General features: G+C 35.2%; 1 protein-coding gene across 1 annotated transcript; it reads left to right on the forward strand.

The window, feature by feature from the left end:
- Window positions 1–17,680: 17,680 nt before the first annotated feature.
- LOC122399316 (probable ATP-dependent RNA helicase DHX34) lies at window positions 17,681–22,629 on the forward strand. The gene is made up of 15 exons (XM_043399922.1): window positions 17,681–18,615; window positions 18,700–18,866; window positions 18,930–19,136; window positions 19,225–19,357; window positions 19,428–19,576; window positions 19,657–19,889; window positions 19,974–20,160; window positions 20,235–20,429; window positions 20,507–20,716; window positions 20,799–21,167; window positions 21,232–21,407; window positions 21,493–21,603; window positions 21,756–21,877; window positions 22,014–22,272; window positions 22,351–22,629. Exons 1-15 carry the CDS (start codon window positions 18,000–18,002, stop codon window positions 22,625–22,627), a joined length of 3,411 nt encoding a protein of 1,136 aa, XP_043255857.1. The 5' UTR covers window positions 17,681–17,999; the 3' UTR covers window positions 22,628–22,629.
- Window positions 22,630–22,706: the final 77 nt, after the last annotated feature.

The following is a 22,706-nucleotide window of genomic DNA, read 5'->3' on the forward strand; positions in this document are numbered from 1 at the left end:
CGCGAACAAACGACACCAATTATCCATCGGAATTGAAGGACTCGCCGTGTTCTCAAGAAAACCTGTTCGATAGACTTTCGCCATTTGTTTGCTCTTTCTGCGAACGAAGGTGAATTATGTCGATTCAATTAGAGCGTGTAACAACGAAGCGTTTAACGTCAAGTAACGCGAAAATTATTGATTATCGATTAACTTCATACATAAGACGAGAAGCCTTGCTCGTGTTAGATTTACCATATTATCGCTTACACTTTAAGTATGAAAATATAATTACACGAATCAATGTACAGTAATAAACATAGTATGCATTTCAACAACTGCAATGAACAATTTATTATCAATTTCATAAACGAGAAAAATTGAAATCAATTCAAGCAAAAACGTTACACGCCAAAACAATAGTTCTCGAACTACCAGACTCGGGTTTGAATCCAGTACACAGAGGTACACTGCAAAATTTCATACGAAATCATATTTCAACGACGAAACTAAATGCGATGCTTTTACAAAATATTACAAACTTTCTAACTTTCATTGAGAAAAACTGACGTTTAACACAGCAATTAAAAACAGAGCACTTTGTGAAACAAATGGTGGAAGTTGAATACAACGTTCAAATATGAACGAAACAAAATTTATCGATGATCGTGCCACGTATGTTAGTTTAAAGATTAAAGTTACACAGAAGTTTCCACTATCGGAAAAATGAATTTGCAAAGATTTCTCGCAAGCAATGAACGTTCCCTGCGTGTCGTCGCATTCCAAAAGTTCGAACTCGAACCTACATCTCGTCGATAAGCGATCAGGATGGATTCGAGTTTACTCGAATTTCCAATCCGAACTTGAAACGTTTCTTCGGCCACAAAGTTTTCGGCAGCCGCCGCAAAGAGGCTACCCGAGTAATATGCAACGTACGATCGCGTATTACTCGAATAGCAATCATACCTCATTCTAAACCTGTCTCCGTGCGCGTAATATACCTGCTAACTACTGTAACCGAAAACACTCTGGCGACATTTGCGGATTTAACGTCATGCGGGACACGACCACGATTGTCTTCCTACGATTACAATTTTCACACCGCTAATTATGCATTTGCATATTATTATACCTTGCGTAAGGTATTCGAACAATAAAACCTGCTCTTTATTTCAAATGAATAAAATAAAATTTAATTTTGATATAAAATAATAAAATTGAGAACATTTGTTTCGAATCTTTAAAACTAAAGGATATTTACCAGAAAACTGAGAAAACAAAATACAATTTTAACATGAAAATTGAACTATTGAATTCAAATATTGCGTTTTTGACTCCAATTAAGAATGAACGTACTGTTGCACCGAGCAAGAAAATTATATCATGAAAAATTAACTGTGGATGAAAGATTTAACTTTTACCAGTATGAATTTTTTGTATCTTCGCTTAAGAAAGAGCGACAGTTTGTCCTAGTTTCTACTATCGTCCTGTACACAGAAGAAGTTACCTCAAATTACTTATAAAGTGTTGTACGAAGAAGTTTGAAACAGAAGTCATGTGGTATCAAGGGGAACGTATAGTACAATAATCAGTTTTTTTTGTCGTCTTGCTTTTTCACCGATATCAGATATCAGAGACACCTTTGTGTTTTTAAAATGTATCGAGTTTATATTTCCGTAATAATTGTAATTTCAAGTTTTTCAAACAACCATATGTGCCTATCGCGTCTTTTCAACTTTACCATGTGTAGCCCGCGGAACGTTAAAGCTGCTTCGTTTCTCTTGCGACAACTCGCCACCTAATTACAGACACGTAGTCCAATTAGGAACACGAGAGTCTACCATTAATGAAACTGTCATACGCGAAAAGTTTGCGGAAATTACAATCCTCGTTGACTGAAACGTACGATTAAGGTATACGCCGCCATGGGGCCAGAATTTATGGGAATAATGAAAAGAACGAAAGGCACGGGGTCAAAAGTTATTCTGGTTTAGAATGAAGCACACCATTTCTCATAACGGCTTCCGCGTAGCCATCCAACTTTCCTAAAAGATTCTGCCTTTACGGAATAACTTGACGCGTCTTTATGACTGAGCCACTCAATATTACTGGTATTCTTCGTGTCCCATTCCCCGAGAAATTAATGTTCAACATTCGTTAAAGGCGAGATGTTCCATCGAAAACAAAAAACAAGTATTTCCTTAAAATTTACTCACAGGTAATTCTGAGTTTAAAATAAAATCGAAAATATTGGATAAATTTTCTTCATTGGAAACTTTACTCTAAAGAAAATTGATTCCAAAACTTATTCGAAGAAATTTGATTTCCTGAAATAATGTTTTTAAAATTCCGCATTTTTGGTCATTTATTTCCAACATTTTTCAATAAGATCGAAGGATACAATTATCTTATTGCAACGACAGGTTTTATACACAGAATTTGCAAATTTCATTCCACTGCACGCTAATGAATTCTGTAATATATGCGGAATTCCAGCAAAACTTCTATTCCGTGAGTTGATCGCATTCGGTCGACCATTTAATTTCCTTTCATCCCCTAATGTAATAGAAGTTACGTTAAACAATATCAAATCTGGTATGATGTTTCCGGAATTTATAAGCTTATCTGCCAAATTGTTTTTAATTACGAGAAATGCACGGATTAAACTTATACGATACGAATGTAAAGCAAAATCCACGATATGAAAGCGTAGGTGCTTCTTAGTTGTCGAAACAAACACACGGTGCAATAAGAGTGGCCTTTATCTGATTTGAAATAACCGAGCAAAGGACGCATCGATAATTTACAAAATGTACAAAACCGTGACCGAGGCAGTTATGATCGCGACGAGCGACAGAGCATGCTGGCTCAAAGCATAGAAGCGAAGAGGACGCTTATCAAAACGTGAGTGAACCAGCGAGACCGAAGTAATAGATATTGTACCTGCAAGAGTGGTCATGAATTCCCATAGGAAATTAAAGTTAAGTGTCAAAGAGAAGCATTCAGGGGAAGGACAGGCCAAACGATATCGCGGTCGGAATCCTCGTTTTTATTTTCACGCCTGATACGCGATTTTCCGCGCACGTTCTTTTCAAAATCCGATCCGGAAATAACGTTCGTGACAAAAATTCAGAACGGCTATTTTCGATACTTATTAATCGCAAACAGATTTTCTTTTTTGTATTTTTGATATATCAGTTGTGGTTTTCACATTGATCCAGCATCGTAACGATATCAGTCGATGATGAGTCATGGGTAAGCCATGAAGTGGTGTCGAACAATGTCGAAAGATCTTAAAGAAATGATAAAAATGTACGGCCACGAGTTGCGTGGCCGAAGGGGATGAAAAGGACGGCGTCGAATCACGGGCGACAAGCAGATGCGGCTGCGGAGTGAACTGCAACCGCAATGGAGCAGTCGTGTGTTCGTCGTTCCTGGGCACATAACCTGAACGGCCGGTAGGTAGGTCGTTGGAAACGACAAAGGGCTGGGTGGGGGGGGGGAGAACGGTAGAAAAGCAGAGAAACTAGGCAGGCGCGTTACGCGCTCATAGGGCGCGTACCCTGTTTAATTAGCGAACAAATTAAACGTCGGAACAGCCACATCCGACATGGCCACGTAATTAGAGGTATTATAAATTAATTATAACGCCGTGGCGCAGCCAGTTTTGTGGGATTCAATCTCGGAATGGGCTCGGCATTGCATGCCAAATGAATGCCAAACAACTTATGGCAGCGTCTCGACCTCCTTTTACGCACCATTGATCCTTCTCCTTTTCTTCCGGTTGTTCTTACGTTTCTCTGATTTCTCTACCCCTCCCTGTCTCCGACGTCTTCCGACTCTCGCCCTATCTATACGGAAGAATCGACGGTTGATTCGATTACGTCACCGTGCACGCGTAGAATATCAAACCGGACGAGTCGGGTGGACAATACGATAGCCGAGTTGTCATGCACTTCCGCGATACGTCGGTTCTACTCTGTACGAGAAGTTATGTGTCTAGTGATCGTGATACAGGGAACTGCATTTGAGCAACGATCGTAATTTACTTGTTCGTTTATCTAGTTTGTTTGTACAACAGCAAAAATTATTATAAGAGGTGGAGTGAGAATAATACGTCGAGAAAGTGACGAGTACAAAATATTTAATTTTAAATTTTCGAACAATAATGACATCACTGGTATCGAAAGGGTTAACACTTCTTGCACTCGCCAGCAGGGGGATACGCTCTCTCGCAAGTACTCGACCCGAGATTCCTATATGTACACTCCTTGATCGACCGTCGATAAGGTAGAACCTGCTAAGATTACCCTACTGATGAGTCCATCAATAAAAACCGTTCTAACTAAAAGTATTTTACGAAACACTAAATAAACAATTTACTCTCAAAAGTAACGGGAATCGAAGAAAAAATAATTAAGCCACCCGAGGATAATTCAAAACTGATAACGAAGAAGTACACGGAGATAGTTCCATCTGAATTAATGAGATCGATGTTTGTATGTTTTCTTAGTGATAAAATTATGTTGGCTCTTGAAACTTTCCAGCCGAAAAACAGTTAGGGAGCTTTTATCGAGTTGAAACGCTTACGAAAATCGCTGGCGGCAAGCCACAGTCTTCGCGTGAAACGTGCGGCCATCAAAGTGTTAACTTCTCTGGCACCTAACCGCCCTGGAGGAACAGGGAAAGGGGCCATATCCCCGTCCTTCGATAACTCTGCATGACTCAGGGCCCGTTTCCGCAAACTAAACCGCGTCCCAACAATTCTTCAAACGAACGAATCAACCTATCATCCACGAAAAAATTATTGTCTAAAATACGCTCACCCTACTGCACGATGCACTATGTTTGCGCGGTGTAACACACACTAATAGGAGACCGTGTGCATTCAAAACTTCGACAGTCTTTTACGAGGAATATTTTTTTAATCTTTCAATAAGATTAAAATCAAGACAAAACTATTCAATGATCCAGATATATCAATCGTACATTTTTTTAAACCCTGTATCTTTTTTCAGTACTTTTCAATGAATGCCCGCGCGTTTCAGACAATTTCGAAACCCGATCGGGATAATCGTATCCGTTTCAAGACACTGGAATCGTGTCGGCTGGATTCTCCCAAGGGATATCACGAATTACAGGGCAGAATTTAGAAATCTCAGCTCGCAGAATAGAAACCGATTAAACGAAACCGACTGACTGCACCTGTTGATATTTCCCGTCGAATTTACGCGTCACCAGTCAGCTTCATAAAAATACATTCAACAGTAAACATATAGAAAATGTAATACAGTATGACAGAGCTTCAAACGTGACATATAACGTTAATATCCTTTAATGATTTGAGAATTGTGATATCACAAAATTTATAGGTACGTTGTGGATCAACAGAAGCCCTAATAAACGTAGTTTCTGATATACAGTTGGATTAAATTATTGGACTGCATACTTCATAATAGATGTTCGAAGTGGCCTCCATTTGCCACACACCGCGCACGCATCAGTACACTACATCATACGATTGTTGCACGCGTTCGAATACTATCGGCTGATTTCTAATTGTGCTGCACGCATTGTCCACATAATTCTGACTAGCTTCTACCCAAGTAAAATATAGTATGAATTTTAAGTGACACTGTACAGAGAAATTAGTTGGCTTCTAAGGCCTGGTATCTAATTTAATATAATGGTATCCTTGACATATACTATTTTTGTAAAACGAAATGAAACTCTAGTAACCTCTTAACACCAAAAAGAACTGTATAAATCGACGGTCGATACGTTCATACGAGTTTCTAACTAGTCTCGATTCTGCTATAATCAGCAATACTGTTTCGGAATAGGCCTCCATTGCGCGGACGAAACACGAGTTTCGGCAAAAATAAACAGCATCAGGAACGCTGAATAACTCCCGGGACCATCGGTCGAATTGGCCCGCGATTAAAGATTAATCACAGCCAATTAGTACGACATGCACGGACAGACTGCGTCGGCGTATCGCTTCCAGCGACGCCTCCAGTTCCTCCGTCATTAAACTAATTGATCTCTCGCTGCAAAGCGAATGCCATCGGTAATCGAACGAATCATTCGGCACGATGAGAACCGGCGATAACTGGGAATTACGTAGCTTTCGTCGGCTACACGAGAAAATCAGCGATCCGACCGCGTTTGTCGTTGGCACGCGCGCTGCTACGGTCTTCGTCTCCTCGCTCCCATACGTCCGCGATAACGTCCGTTGTCATAAACAGCGAGCGTAATGTAGCACGGGGATCCGGTGAATTCTCCCGAAACTAACGCGCGAGCAAAATGCGCCCAGCTCGTACCTCCCCTCGCTTGTACCCCTTTATGCGGCCACGAGTACACACGCGCGTACATGCAACACGCGTCCGACGTTCAACCGGGCCCAATTGCATCGAAACTCGTCCGTGACAGTAGTCGGTATATTCCCTCTTGTTACAGATTCATTCGCCGCGGCGCTCCAAGTTCGACCAATTTAGCAAGTTCCGTGGCACGGAGTGCTCGACCATCGCCGCGGAAGCAATAAGGAGTAACTTCGTACTTCCCACGGCGAGAGTCGAGCCGGACCATTGGGCGACGAATCGATTCCGGGGAAACTTCGCCGGATGATTGCCGATGTCGTTGCCACGACCAGAATCCACTGTCGAGCGTATCGACTGACTGACTTTTTAACGCCCCGATATTCGCAGTAAACGAATAAAAAGGAGAAGAGTGTTACTGACATTGCACGGTCGGTCGAGTACTAGCGAGAGAGCGCGGCCCTCTGCCGGCGAGCACGAAAAGTGTCGTCTCGCGGTTTTAACACGTTCACTGCCAGATGAAAACTGTATAATATTCTGCAAGATTAAAATTTTGATTTCACACCATTGTAAGCTACATAACCTAAAATTTGTTTCGGTGCTTATTTTCGTAATCTTGTTAAAATTCACAAATTCCATCCAAATTTATTTCCCTCGGCGTCTTAACTTGAGAATTAATTTTTCTGGTATCATAGTGGTAAATTCTGTCACCCACATATGGCACATATTTGACGTGGCAGTCAAAGTGTTAATCGAGTTACGACTAATGATCAGGATGCTTCGAACCATTGCAATTTAATCTTTGGGCGGTTGATCGATTGAAAGCGACACGAGAGAGGTCATGAGTGATTTATGAACCAAACTACTATAGTTCAGAAATAGTGTAACAGTAACAAAATCTGAATACACTGTATTTTTTCATTATTAGATATTCTGTCTATCTGTAAAAAATAAACCAAGATGCAACGTTTGCGAATAGCGTAAAAATCCTAGCGTTTTAAACGTTCCTTCGACGAGCATCGCTATTGCTGGGACTATACGGAATAATTACATACATTGTACTTACAATTTGTAAACCGCGACGGCTTTGGCGCGAATACCACGAGCGTGGCCCTCGGTGTTAGCCAAGCACCGATTCGTTCACGAACACTAACCTATCCTGTGGCTTCCGGTATTAGCTGTACACTGCCGCTCAAAACTTTCTAGCACCGTTGACTCTACGAAACGTAACACAAAAACTGTACCAATTATCTGTACATTTAGCGGTAATTAATTAAATGAAAATAATTTACGGAAAAACGAGAATATCTTTCCCCATGTTTGGAAACGGACTTGAATGCATCCGACTGCTGCGTAAAAATTACACAACGATAACATTCAACTTATAAAATATACGCGTGTAGGAAGATAACGGTATCAAAAAGTGCTCGCGAAATAAAAAAGATAAGTTTGGTAGCAAGTTTGATGCACGGCATCGGTACGGCTGTGGACCACGGGACACGTTATCTCAAACTATATGCAATAGAACGCGGCGAGCATTCCCATGGGAAATACAGATAGTAACACACAACATGTAGAACATATTAAACTGTACCGTATACGAAACTGATTATGAAAGCAATATCATACATTAAACTACTCGTCAATGAAATTACACCTGTATGTTGATTCATCGATCCCTTCTTACGCGTAAAATCGCAAATGTTTTTCCTGTTTGTTCAACATCGATCAGACGAGTTAACTTTCACAAAAATAACTTGGTAACATTATAAATTTTTTACTCAAGTTTGAATCGCTATACGACAATTACCAAGAGAAAAGAAATTAATTATTTGAAATCTGTCAGTTAAGAGACATCGTTATTTGATATGCAACGAGCTAATATTAAAAAACACGAGAAGTTAACGAACTACTTATAATGTTAGTCCATAATGAAGTGCTCAGAACGACTTGACAAATAAAAACTGACTAAAGTCGACCATTAAATTTTTTCTGGTTCCCTATGTACTTATAAATATATTTAAATACACATGGATATAATAGAAATACACGAATAACCGTGTACTATAGATTACACAAATTAAAGTTCCGATTTATTCATTACACGCGTGCACGTGTACTCAAATACAGATAAAATGGAGACTCCTAGTTAAGAAATGAAAATATACATCTAATCACATGTGATTGACTGAACGAAACACTGTGAACAAATTTTCGGAACACGTAGCACCCTCGGAAGCAAAATCCCGAAGTTTGTGACCGAATAATCTTCTTTACCACGAAATGGTGCGACGAAAAATAATAGTCGAGGAATTTATTTAATATAAATATATTACTACAGATAATAACACGAAAAGTATACCAATTGAGAATAAAAAACAATAATAAATAGAGCTACATTTTTAGATATTTCGAAGTAGAAATCAATCGCATGCGTTGAAATGATACGTTTTAACCCAAACTGCATTATAATTGTTCATTTATACAACCACAGACGAGATATACGAGAAGACCTTTCACCAAATGTATTTTTTCGACCAATTTTTCTAGAGCTCTAGAGCCCCATTACCATTTTCGTGTCGCTCGCTACGTTACCAACAGATTTAGAGATAAACGCAAGAGGAAGTGATTCAGAAAATGAAATTACAGAAATTTTAATATTTTTTAACGGGATGAGAGCTGTACGATCCAGAATTGAGCATCGATCGATTAATTTCATTGGAGTAATCAATTGATTAAGATCATTTAAAGATTTCAAGATTATTAAAATACGTAAGGATGTACCTCATTGATAAGTACATTGCAAATTCTCTATTTTTTATTTTAAATTGTAATGCATCGTTTGTTTAAAAAATAACTCGACAAAAATGTATTTGCGACACGAAATCGGTGTTATCAGGGGCGAAGAACGTACGCGAAACTAAGAGAAGAACGCAGCCATTAGCTCATATTATTTATTATGTAATTAATAATTATATTAATCACATAGTAAATAATATGACCCAGGTCTCACCGCGAGGAGGTTGCTGCGACTGGAGACCCACCCTAGCCTCGCCCCAACCACCCTTCCTTTGGCGAGGAACTCGAATACCTATCCAAGAAAGAAGCTATCGAAGAGTTAGAAAAGAACTACAAAGGGAGAGTTCTTAAAAGAACTGCCCAATCAAGAGATGAGAAACCTAACAAACTGTTGATACATGTGAGACAGTCCACCACATGTTTTCTAGAAACGAAACTAGAATGTGCAACTGCACGTACGAACTATGACTGACGAAGAGATCAAAAACCTAACAAAGTGTTGATACATGCGAGATAATTCATCACATGTTTTCTAGAAACGAAATTGGAGTGTGCAACTCCACGTACCTAATGCATCCTGATTTATTAAAGTACCAATATGTACCTTATTATTAATTGTTTCACCGTGAATGGATACTTCTGTTATGATAGTGTCTAATAAGACACTGAAGAATGACGTATGAACCCAATCTGGTACAATGCCAATACATACGTGCCTTAATATTAAGTTCGTTCTTAAAATATGCACTCGCAGCTCGGTAATATTTATTATGGTGCCGCAAAACGCATGTTTATCTTATAATCTATATACATTTGTACTTATATTCTAACGCAATTTGTAGAAACGAAGAAATATGGGGAAATATTCTCTTCTTGGTGTCTTCATCAATCTCACGATGTTTTTCTAAAACATACACTCATATACAATAAATATAACCGATGTAAAACAAGGAAATATGACAAGATGTTTTCTTCTTGGTGTCTTCGTCAATCCCACGATGTTTTCCTGAAACAAAAACTCATATTCAATAAATATGACTCGTATAAAACAAAGAAATATGAAAAGATATTGTCTTCTTGGTGCATTTGTGAATCCCACGTTGCTTTCCTGAAACAAAAACTGAAACAATAAATAGAATTGTTCTGAACTATTCCTCTAAGACCGATCAAGTTCGAATCCATTTACTATTTCCAATTTCATTCTCCAATAATTACATATCCTGTAACAAGAACTTGTTCAAAGGATTAATAGCTGAAATGAAAGTGTATTAATGGACACAGAAAAAAATAATTATATACTGTCAAGATAGACTCGTGGTCATCGATCATAGTAAAACTAATATTTGAACCTAACCTTCCACGCGTCAAAAATTGATATCAAAAAATTTAAAAACATAAATATTACGTAATTGAAATTGAATGAAAAATTTAATTTGTCCCAATGTTAAGATAAATACGAAATATATTGAAAATTTAATACATTTGTTACCGTAGATTTTATTTTTCAAATAAAAAATTCTTCAAGACGTATATATTGCAATAATTATATTTTACTGTATTCAAAACTAAATTAGGTTGATACAGAAAAAGCAATAACGAACGAAAATTTCGATTCTACGCGGAAATAAACTCTCGATATGAAATATCGAATTGCAATTTGCATACCCTTTTGATGCAAGCATTTTATTTTCCATCGATTAAAACAATGTTCGTGAACAAACTTTGATTTATGCAAAGAGTACAAAATATTTACAAAAGAATCCACTATTTATAAATAACATTTGGGTTGAAAAGGTTATTATATCCCGCGAAAATGATCAGCTCTAATAATGAATAATCAGCGATATAGATAGATATATTGGAATCATGAATTTAATCTACGACACAATTAATCATAACATAGCATTTTTAAATGCATCACAAATCTGTGATAAAAATATATTCAATAAATTACAGATTTTAATACGTTCTAAAGAATAAAACAATTGGTCTATTTACAACAGTACTTTCAAGCAGTATTTTCATTGACAAATATATAAAGAAAAACATATATTTCACATAGACAGTGTAAATATTCCACTCATAAATTAAAAAAACAACCCGTGAGTGGATTTCTCTCGCAACTCTAATTTATAAAATAAAAAAGTATACGCGAGTGGTGCTTATTATTCGTAAAATGAACCGCACAGGGTTCCTTCGTTAATTAAATCGCGTGCACCCATATTAAATCATGCGCAACGCTAATTTTAATAATGACGTTGAGCCATTCGAGGCTTCGTGGAATCCCAGCTGCGTCGTGATGATCCTGGAGCAGCGTTTTGGCCAGCTTTTGGGCATTGGATCGCAACTCTAATCAATAAACAACGCGTCAAGTCAAGATCGCAACGCTAATTTATAATAGAAAAATTCCAAACGCGATTTCTAACAATAAAAGCAACCGCGAATCATGATTGTTCGCAACACTACCCTGAAAAGTAAACGCGAAAAATAGTAATTCGCAACGCTAAGAGCAAACCGATCAGTTAATTCGCAACGCTATTCTTAAATAACGATAAAAGCAATCGCGTGTGGAATTCGCAACGCTAACCTGAAAAGGAAACGCGAAAAAATAGGAATTCGCAACTCTACGAGCAAACGCGATTATTGTATATTCGCAACTCTGTCTTTAATGGAAATATTATTTATGTTTCGCTACGCTAATGCAAATCGCGTTGCCCAAAAATGCTGGAGCTGGAGATGGCGTCTTCAGTTGTAGATACAAATAAACATGCACGAAATAAACTAACTACATCAAGCTACTTCAAACTACAATAGAGTGGCACATATGGGGATGAAGCTAGACGTTTTAAATATCGCAACACTACGGGGCAAACAACGCGATAAATCAACAATCGCAACGCTAATTTATAATAGAAAAATTCCAAACGCGACTTGTAAGAATAAAAGCAATCGCGAATGGTAATTATTCGCAACGCTACCCTGAAAAGCAAACGCGAAAAATAGTAATTCGCAACTCTACGAGCAATCGCGTTTACTAATAATTCGCAACGCTATTTTTAAAGCAAACGCCCGGTTCCTAGGTTTGCATAAAGACAATCGCGAATCGTATTTATTCGCAACACTGATATATCAACGCGATAAATATTTGTTCGCAACTCTACGAGCAAACGCGAACATTGTATATTATTCGCAACTCTAACTTTAATCAGGGGCTATTGGTACATGTACATAGACATGTACTGGCCACTAAACTAACTACTACTAGTACTACAATTGGGGTAGAATTTGGGCATTGAAAATATCGCAACTCTAAAGAAAAATCGCACGATTAATCAAGATCGCAACGCTAATTTATAGTATGAAAATTGCAAACGCGGTTGATGTCCATTGTATGTGTAAAAGAGTAAAAAAGCAACGCGAATCGTGGTTGTTCGCGACACTACCCTGAAAAGAAAACGCGAAAAATAGTAATTCGCAACTCTACGAGCAATCGCGTTTATCAATAAATCGCAACGCTACTTTTAAAGCAAACATTCGGTACCTAAGTTTGCATGAAAACAATCGCGAATGGTAATTATTCGCAACACTACCCTGAAAAGGAAACGCGAAAAATAACAATTCGCAACTCTAAAAGCAAACGCGATAATTGGATATTCGCAACTCTATGTATATCATAATCGCGAGTTATGGGGAGGAATGACTGGCATGTATGGTGCAATCATGTACCATCGGGTACATGCATACGTGAGCCAGCCAGAAAAATAAACTAACTACAATTACAGACGAGTCAAGTGACAAAGTAGTAACATGAATGACTTTCCATCCTCATCCGAGGATGAAGATGAAAAGCCATTTGTTGTAGCCCACTCTTGAAACAGTTTGTCAGGGCCTCTTCAGCCCATATAGAGCCTTTTCTTTCTTCGGCGGTCCTGCCGGTGCCTGAAACTTACTTAAGACCGGGCTCGAGATTTTGTGCAATACGTAGTCTTCCAACAATATACGAATTGTTGCAAGAGCATACGTGGTGAATCTCGAGGGGGACGAACGTTTCGAAAGGGACCTAATCGCGACCGCGAGCGCGAGAGAGCGACTTTAAGAGCCGCGCGATTCGAGGAGTCGAAAATAAAGCTAAAGCAAACAGCATGCACCGTTTGAATCAGCAAGATTTCTACTCTCGAGATCGTAACTACAGGAACAGAACTGCCACGCGAAAACGCGCCTGCCCGAATTACTAATGTGGACAGTCCTGCCCTGACCCTACCTACTTAGGTTTAAACACACACACACCAGAGAATAAGTTACCTACCTACCTAGCCCTATATTTAAAAAATTGCAAAACTCATTCTCGCAAACATACACTCCACGGTTCTCATTCTCAATGTCCGGGCGCGACCTAAACTAGAGAGGACTCCCCGGGGCTCCTCCGACACCCGGACACAACCTCATTCATACTCTAAATGTACGTACCATTTCCTGAAAACGACTGACAAAGGCTAGTGTCCATTGCGTATTTTTATTGTATACATAAACATTTGCATAGAACGTTTTAATATATGGAATGTAGTCTTCACTAAAATATATTGTATCTATGTATCATTATAGAAGATTGAAAAATATTAAGATTGAAATCTATTAAGTATTTGATCGTATTACTTTCATCAATGTAATATCAACAATTTTCAAATAAATGGTAAATTGAAATTTGATATTATGAAAATTCTGTATGGAAATTATAATTATAAATATTTCTGAAACGACGCACTTCCACAACCTAACCACAGCACACATATGTGGACAGTACGTCGCGCACGATTCACTAACCAATGTCAGTCGATACATTATTAGAAATTGTTATAATCTAAGTCATCGTGCCCGTTGCCCTCGCTCATGCAAATAGCACCTGGGCATGTGCATGAACTTGGGCAACGAACACGGAAAGATTAGCCTGAAAATCCTGACTAAAAAAAGTTGTTAATTAAATGTAGCTAAACGGTAGTTTTTATTTAATTTTTAATCAAAAAGACTCGACTTATTATATCAAATATATCAACAATAAAATACATTAATATTGAAAAATATTATTTAAGAAAACTATTATAATTGAAATTTAATTATGTGAAATGAAAGATTTTATGATAATTTACTTTAAAATTGAATTAACTTGTTTGAAAATTGAAATATATTATTGAAATAAATTTAAAAAATTCAACAATTCATAATCGATTCTATCGTCAAAGTAAATTTCTAAAAAGGTGAAACTAGTATACAACACATGTTACTTTGACTCAAAAATCGATCAGTCGCGAAATGCCTTCTTGCACATAAAATACATTAGATACGATCAATATTTAAGAATTATATCAATATTATCAAAATTACTGTATAACGTCATAGTAATTATTTTATTCAATCTATAATTCATGTAAAGTTAATAAAAATATTTCATATATTTTATAGAGATTGTAATGTTTAATGTAATATTTATTTATAACATTAAGAAACGCGAGTGCAAGAAGACCCTAGCCTGCACTAAAAAAATATGACAATTTGTGTTACTACTCACGGGTATTTTTCATACCCGTGGTCACTTGACTCGTCAAAAATAGCAATAATACAACTGGTCACCCGTGTTGATTCGGATCTTTCATCCTACAACATGATTGGGGACCAGAGGAACATAAACGCATGCGATTCACTCAATAGTAGAATGTAAATGCTCGGGTGACGATGTTGACCACTTGAAGTCATCGACGAAGTCAGCACGGTCCTGTTGGTTTCCAGGTTGAAACTGCAAGAATGCAAGAAAACAATTAGAATCCATTGTTAAAATTACAGAGATTTTTAATTAAAAATTTCAAAGTATAAATACTTACGTTGTTCGCTCGTGGTCCATCGCCCGATACCCCCCCGGGTACTGCAGCTGGTTTTCAAAATCACGTTCAGACTCTGTAAAAAGACTGTAAGAAAACAATTAGAATCTATTGTTAAAACTACAGAGATTTTTAATTATAAATTTGAAGGTATAAATTTGTACTTACATTGTTCGCTCGTGGAGCACCGCCAAAATAATCCTCTTCAATGATGCACTGACTTTAATTCCGGTAACGAGGAGTTTAAATTTCAAATTGAAAAAATAATTAATTTGATTCGAAAGTATTAAATTAGATTACCGCGACCGAAGATTCATATCGGCGAGCAAATGATTCTATTATCGCGATTCAGAAAACAAGAGCCACGATGCTCGGGAAGTAATTTAATATTGCGTGGGAAACACTGCCTCTATTCTCGCGTTTGCCTAACACCGTATACGACAACGTGCTTGGGGTCACTTTGCCCCGAGAAACAAACTTGTTGCTACGCACAATCACTGAATCTACCGGCCGCATTGCGCGCGGCCAACAAATTTCCTGGAAAGAAAAGAGCTGAAAAGAATGGGGGAATGGAAGAAACAAAACAAGCACACCTGTGTGCTTAGCCTACTGGTTTTCTATTTTCTTCGTCTTACTAGAGTTCGTCAACAAAAATACTGCTTTACTTAATACTACTGCATACATAATTTGCCACGTAAAAGTTCAACGCCACGAAGGCGAAATATTCTCAATCAATGAGAATTTATAAATATTATATCGCTAAGTTTCATAGTTAGAGCTGTAAGCATGGTTATGTTTACTTTACCGAACGTTAGAATATCCCGTAATTTTTATAAATATTCCGAAATTTGCGAGAATTAAAGTTCGTTGGTTATTTATGCTTAAATAGCATATTACAACTTCGCAATTACTACGTTTTCTGAAACTTGCATCGAAATATATATGGAAATTGCAATTACAACAATTCATAAAGAAAGAAATTTAAACAATCAATTAAATATCACTTGGAAATATTCAATCGCGATCAGAGTACAGTTAAATATAAACTATTTCAATTTATCGTTGATATCTACCGACGCCATTTTGGTATACTTCGATATACATCGAAATGGATAAACAGTTTGTTAACGATTTTCATATTTTATCTTAACAATGGCCGATTAGAAAATTATAATCATGCTTGCAACGAATGATTTAATAAAGGAATAAAAATGTATAAATATTAATATACCCGTTAATTGTTGTTATAATTACTTAAACGTTACCAATATTCTTCCCTCCAAAATTCGTCGACTCGTCTGCCATCTGTCATGGTGTCGTTTACGCGCCAATAAAACTTTTCATGGCGTCGAATTTCAATCAGGGACTGCGACAGAAATAAAATACAAATTAAACAATGATTGATAATAATGAGGAAATATCAAAAGGTTGGAAATTCGTACCTTCGTTGGTCGCGAAACGCCGACACGTCTTATTATTTCTTGTATTTCGAAAAGGAATTTCTTGATTTCGAATTCCAATAAGAGACTGTAACAGAAACGAAATAAAGATCCATTAAAGTACATAAACGATTATTATAATTATTATTGTATTGCAAGAGATCGTAATTAAGACGCGAATAGTAATGATGGAAAGATCAACAGGTTAGAATTACGCACCTCGGTCGCGAAACGCCGATACGTCTTGACACGTCTTGCTACGTTAATTTTCAAAGTACGAATGATGGCTCTTCGCTGTGCTCGGCAACGCTCGCCAATTAGGCGGCGGGGTGGGGGAAGACCCGATGTCTCACGAAGCTTGTATTACGAACGCGAGGGATGCTTCAAGTAAAAACCGCGAATGCAAGAAATAAGAACGAAGGCTTACTAGAACATATAATTAAGAATAACTCACACTTTTGTCGATTTATAGTAACAGATGACAAAATTCTTGAATTTCTTAACATTATTCACTTCGATAATTACATGGAAATTATTCACAACTTTAACTGGTCAAAGAATCGCGAATAATTCGTACTTCTCAGCTCATATGCATTTAAACACACTAGTCTGCCTACCACACTAATTCAATGGGTTTCTCAACTGACCACCGTCCATGGGAAGAGGACGCTAAAATCAACTCTCGATTTTTATGTCGGTATGGCAGTGAGATTGAACCATGAAAGTCCATAAGGTGTAAGATCTACTCGTACACCTTGTCTGTGATAATATTTATAAATTATTATTCATCTTCTTAAAGTTCAATGTTTAACATTTGAAAATAAGAAAGTAACAAATAAAATTTAAAGATTAACATTTCATATTTTTTATTCGTTTAATTTTAAAGTTGACTTATTGTTAATTTATTATGTACATAAATATATGAACATTGCTGATCTAGTTCAAAATAAATAATAATTTTTTTAATACTTTTTTCAAATTTAGAACAATTTATTAGAATTGTATCTTGTAGAAATATTATTGATAAATATTTTTTGTAATTTCAACCAACTGTAACAGATTAATAAAATTTTTAAAAAGCCATATTAAAATTTAGCAAATCGAAATTAAATGTAAACATATAAATTTATGTGAACAATACTTATTTGTTATATAACAATGTTATATTTGTATTATTTCAAATTTAAGACGATGCATTGGAATTATATTTTGCAGAAGTATTATTGATAAGTATTTTTATAATTTCAAGCGATTGTAACAAATTAATATAATTTTTAGAAAACCATATTAAAATTTAGTAAATTGAAATTTATGTGAACAATGTTTATATGTTTAAACGTTGAAAAACAACCATATTATATGTTACTATACAAATTGAAGGTTACGGTAGAAAAAGCGTCAAGATATTTTACATTGTCTAAAATATAATGCACTTTAATATATCACTTGTGTAATAAAGACAGCAATAAAAATGTAATACATAAAAAGTGATACCAGTATTCTAAAGTATAAAAAAACACGTCGTCGACCCATTATAAAAACACTTTTATGGTTATGTTATGAACATATTTCAAAATATTTTTTCGTTTTAAAATATGAGTTCACGACACGAATTTAATAATAAATCTAACTTCGAATATCAATACGATGATAAACAAAAGAAAGAGACCTATAAAAAATATGACAGAGAGTGTAAAAACTATGATTTCAGCAAATACAAGCATGAATTGAACAAAATATTTTCAGGAAATATAAATGTAGTACAAGATATTGATGATTTTTGGAAATTCGTCAGTAAATATGAGGCTGTACAAAAGAAATTAAAAACATCTGATACTTCACCTGATTTTTCTTTAAATACAATTGGTGTACCAAAAGTATATCACAAATTACACTGCATAAATTTTAAACTAAGTTTCAATTTCAACGATTTGTTTGCCCGTGTTCCACCTACTGAAGCTTTAACAAAAGAGCAATTATTAAAATTTCAAAACATAATTGTTTTGTACTTGGACTTCAAACAGAAAGAAAAATTTGCAAAATTAAAAAAGCTTAGGGAATCCCAAGTGAATTTGCCAGTTAATCAGTACAAACATAAGATCACCGAAGCAGTAAAAAAAGAACGGGTAGTCATCATAGCTGGTGATACTGGTTGTGGAAAATCTACTCAAGTGCCTCAATATTTATATAAAGCAGGCCTTCAAAAGATTGGTTAGCGTAACAATTATTTTATGCTTAAAATAAAGAATATCCTGTAATAAAAAAATTTATTTTTATATAATGATTTTTTTACAGCATGTACGCAACCTAGAAGAATAGCATGTATATCTTTGGCCAAGCGTGTTGCTTTTGAGACACTGACAGAAAATCATAGTGATGTTGGTTATCAAATTCGCTTTGAGAAACAAAGAAATCAAGAAACTAGAATTACCTTTATAACGGAAGGTTTACTGTTGAGACAGGTAAAAACATAATCAATTGATAATATTTCAGATTGTATATTATACATTATACTTTTTGGGTAGTTATCTGGTGAATCTGAACTATTGCCTTATGATGTGGTTGTTTTGGATGAGGTACACGAACGTCATTTACATGGAGATTTCCTTCTTGGCATTATGAAGTGTGTCATTAATCAAAGAAATGATTTAAAATTAGTACTTATGTCTGCTACTATTAACATTGAACTTTTTAGTAATTACTTTGCAAAAGAAGATGTTAAAGTAATACAGGTATATTTATATTTATTTACAACTGACAACTATTTTTGAGAAACCCTTGTAACAATGAATAATCAGTATAACTTGTTTGTATGTATAGGTTCCTGGAAGACTGTATCCGATTCAATTATTATATAGACCAGTTACTATAGAAGATATTCGATATAAAAATGATAGATTCAATCCAAGTCCTTACATTCAAATAATGCAATTAATCGATAAAAAATATCCAGGCAAAAGATATTACTTAATGCATTAAATTTAATTTTCAATCATACCATACTAACAATGTATTTCTTTTAGTGGATGAAAAAGGCGATTTACTAATATTTTTAAGTGGTATGAGCGAAATTACGGCAGTTGTAGATGCGGCAAAAGAGTATAGTCAGAAAAAAAATAACTGGATCGTTCTACCACTTCATAGCACTTTATCCATTAGTGAGCAAGATAAAGTAAAATTTTCTAAACATACTTTTGTTTCAAAAAGCACACATTTGCAATTAAACAAATTAAATTTATTCTCTTCTTAAAGGTATTTGATTATGCTCCTGATGGAGTGAGAAAGTGTATTGTATCTACTAATATTGCCGAAACTTCTATTACTATTGATGGAATCAGATTTGTTGCTGATAGTGGGAAAGTGAAGGAAATGAGTTATGATCCATCATGCAAAATGCAACGACTTAAAGAATTTTGGATTAGTAAAGCTAGTGCGGAGCAACGGAAAGGAAGAGCTGGTAGAACTGGACCTGGTGTGTGCTATAGGTATTGTAATAAATTATACACGTTTCGTAATATTTTTATAATTTGATGTAATAGAAATTTGAAACAACAAATACTACTGAACAGATTGTACTCGGAAGAAGAATACAAGGCTTTAGAAAAGTATTCAATGCCAGAATTACAACGTGTGCCTTTAGATTCTTTACTATTACAAATGATAGCAATGGGGTTACCAGATACACGAAAATTTCCATTCATAGAACCACCACCAGCAGAAAGTATAGAAAACTCTATATTATCTTTAAAAGATCATGTTAGTAAATTTTCATTAAATTTTTATTAAATATAGAATCAAGTAATAATTGAAATATACTTTTTGTGTTTCAGGGTGCGCTTACAAACAATGAAAAAATAACTTGCATTGGAAAAACACTTGCACGTCTACCCGTCGATATAACAATAGGGAAAATGTTAATAATGGGCTCAATTTTTCATCAAGTAGAACCGGTATTATCATTAGCTGCTGCTTTAAGCATACAAACACCATTTACAAATAGAGCATACAGAGATTCGGAGTGTGAGGTAATAGAAAGTAATTTATAAATAAATTAAATTCTTCTAAATTTCGTTTTTCAACATATTGATTTAATACTGTAAAGACATCCAGAAAGAAGTTGGAATCTGACCATGGTGATCCAATAACGTTACTAAACGCATTTAAAGAATGGTTAGAAATAAAACAACAAAGTTCACAAGAATCTAGAGGTAGCGGAAGTAGTAGTAGAAAATGGTGCAAAAGAAGAGGTCTAGAAGAACAAAGATTTTACGAAATGATAAAATTGAGAACTCAATTTAAGGATTTACTTCAGGTTAATGAATATCTACTTAACGTTAATTCGTCAGATTAATCGGAATACTTGATTACTCAACACGGCTATTTGTAATTTATAGGATTGCAGTTTATTAAGGTGTTTTCCAGAACCAGATTCTTCTATGACTAGTGCAGAACGTGCTATTAGACATGGAGAATTAAAACTCCTAAAATCTTTAAAAAGAACCTATAAACAAAGTGGTCCCAGGAAACGAAAACAATTAAAGCTAGAATCGTTTGATATACAGTTAGAAGATAACGATCACGATGATGGCGAAATTGACATAAAAGATATTGAATTTCGAATGAGAAATGATCCAAATCAAGTTCAAAGTCTATTGACAGCAGCCACTGCATGCAGTTATAAAGACTTGACAATGTTAAAAATAATATTATGCAGCGGTTTATATCCGCAATTTGCGTGTGCTGATGAATTTAATTATTGTAAGGTAATATAATTTTGCATACACAGTAACATTATTATTTACCGATATATAATGTAAAATTTTATAGTCGACAAGCGAGCAATTATTTCATACAAAAGCGAAACCATATATTGCTCTACATCCAACGAGTTTCTTCGGAAATCATCCTCAAGTATTACAACTAGAAGAAGCTGATATTGTATCAATACCAGGATTCAAAAGTAAAACTCCCGTTAGTTCGAAACATACTATATTAGCATATTTGTAAGTTTTTTAACGATATCTTAAAAACGTACTCAATTTTTCACTTACTTGATTACACGTATATTGACTTAATTTCAATTGCCAGATCTCTTTTGGAAACAACAAAACCTTATTTAGTGAATACGCTTAGAATGCCTGCTGCGCAAACGTTACTTTTATTCTCACGTGAAATTGATACAAATAGTACATTTTTAATGTAAGTATAAATTATAAATTTTATATTTAATTTTTAAAATAAATTATATGCAAGACGAGACAGAAATTAATTTGTGACCATCGAAAGGGGGACTAATTTATGTCTCACTCTGTATATTTAATTGTATAAATATTCTTTTTTATATTTTGTAGAATAGTATGCGATTCGTGGTTAGCATTAGAATTTCCTGTACCCGACAGTGGTCAAACTTTATTGATGAAAGCTACCAAATTACGAAATAAATGGGATTTTTTATTAAATCAACAATTACAAGGTATACAGTATTAAATGTAACGTATTTAAGAATTATACTTTGTTACTTCGTCTTTTCTAAAGCATAATTCTTAATATAATTTAAAAAAAAAATAATACATTAATATAGTAATTTAAATGTTACAAATACTATATAGAGTCCAATGCCGGTCACGATGAGAAACAAGATTTTAATGAAATAGAACAAACACTTACTCGGGATCTAATTGAATACATGCACACCACAATTCCATACACATTAAAACGACTTTTACCTGCTGATCTTAAAAGCATGTATGTGGGATCTGAAGAAAATAATACATCCATAAATCCAAACCCTTTTCAACCTGATTTTACGGTAACCCCTAATTCAACTAAAGGAGGGGTTCGTGTAACAAACATAATTACATATAACTGGTAAATTATTAATTATTATGTTTCTAATATAATCATATTGCAAATCAAGATATAAGATTTATGATTTCTTTTTTTCAGTTTGAGAGAAACAGAATGGAGCGATAAACTTTCTATAGAAATGTCGGAAACGGAATGGAATTGTCAAAATTGTAATACACAAGCAATTCTTACTAGTATAGAAAAACTACAGCATCAGGAATCTTGTAAGCACCAACATACAAAGGAAACTGAAAGAGTTCCTGAAAATATAAAACGTAAACCTAATACACAACTATATGAATGTTTTGATTGTGCACAAACATTATACCTGACACCAATTGAAATACTTAAGCATAAAAAATCACATGTTAAATAATCTCTTTTATACCACATATAGTTTCAATTAAAAATTCTTATATAAGAAATGTATTTTATACTTTAATTTGATTTAAATA

This window comes from Colletes gigas, unplaced genomic scaffold (assembly GCF_013123115.1).
Source record: "Colletes gigas isolate AHSC1104 unplaced genomic scaffold, ASM1312311v1 Colletes_gigas_Sc00013, whole genome shotgun sequence".
Classification (NCBI taxonomy): domain Eukaryota; kingdom Metazoa; phylum Arthropoda; class Insecta; order Hymenoptera; family Colletidae; genus Colletes; species Colletes gigas.

Coding starts and splice junctions, on each gene's coding strand:
- LOC122399316 (XM_043399922.1), top strand. CDS start 18,000: ATGAGTTCACGACACGAATTTAATAATAAATCTAACTTCGAATATCAA. Junction 19,137..19,224: donor AAGATGTTAAAGTAATACAG/GTATATTTATAT, acceptor TTGTATGTATAG/GTTCCTGGAAGACTGTATCC. Junction 20,717..20,798: donor AATTTAAGGATTTACTTCAG/GTTAATGAATAT, acceptor TGTAATTTATAG/GATTGCAGTTTATTAAGGTG.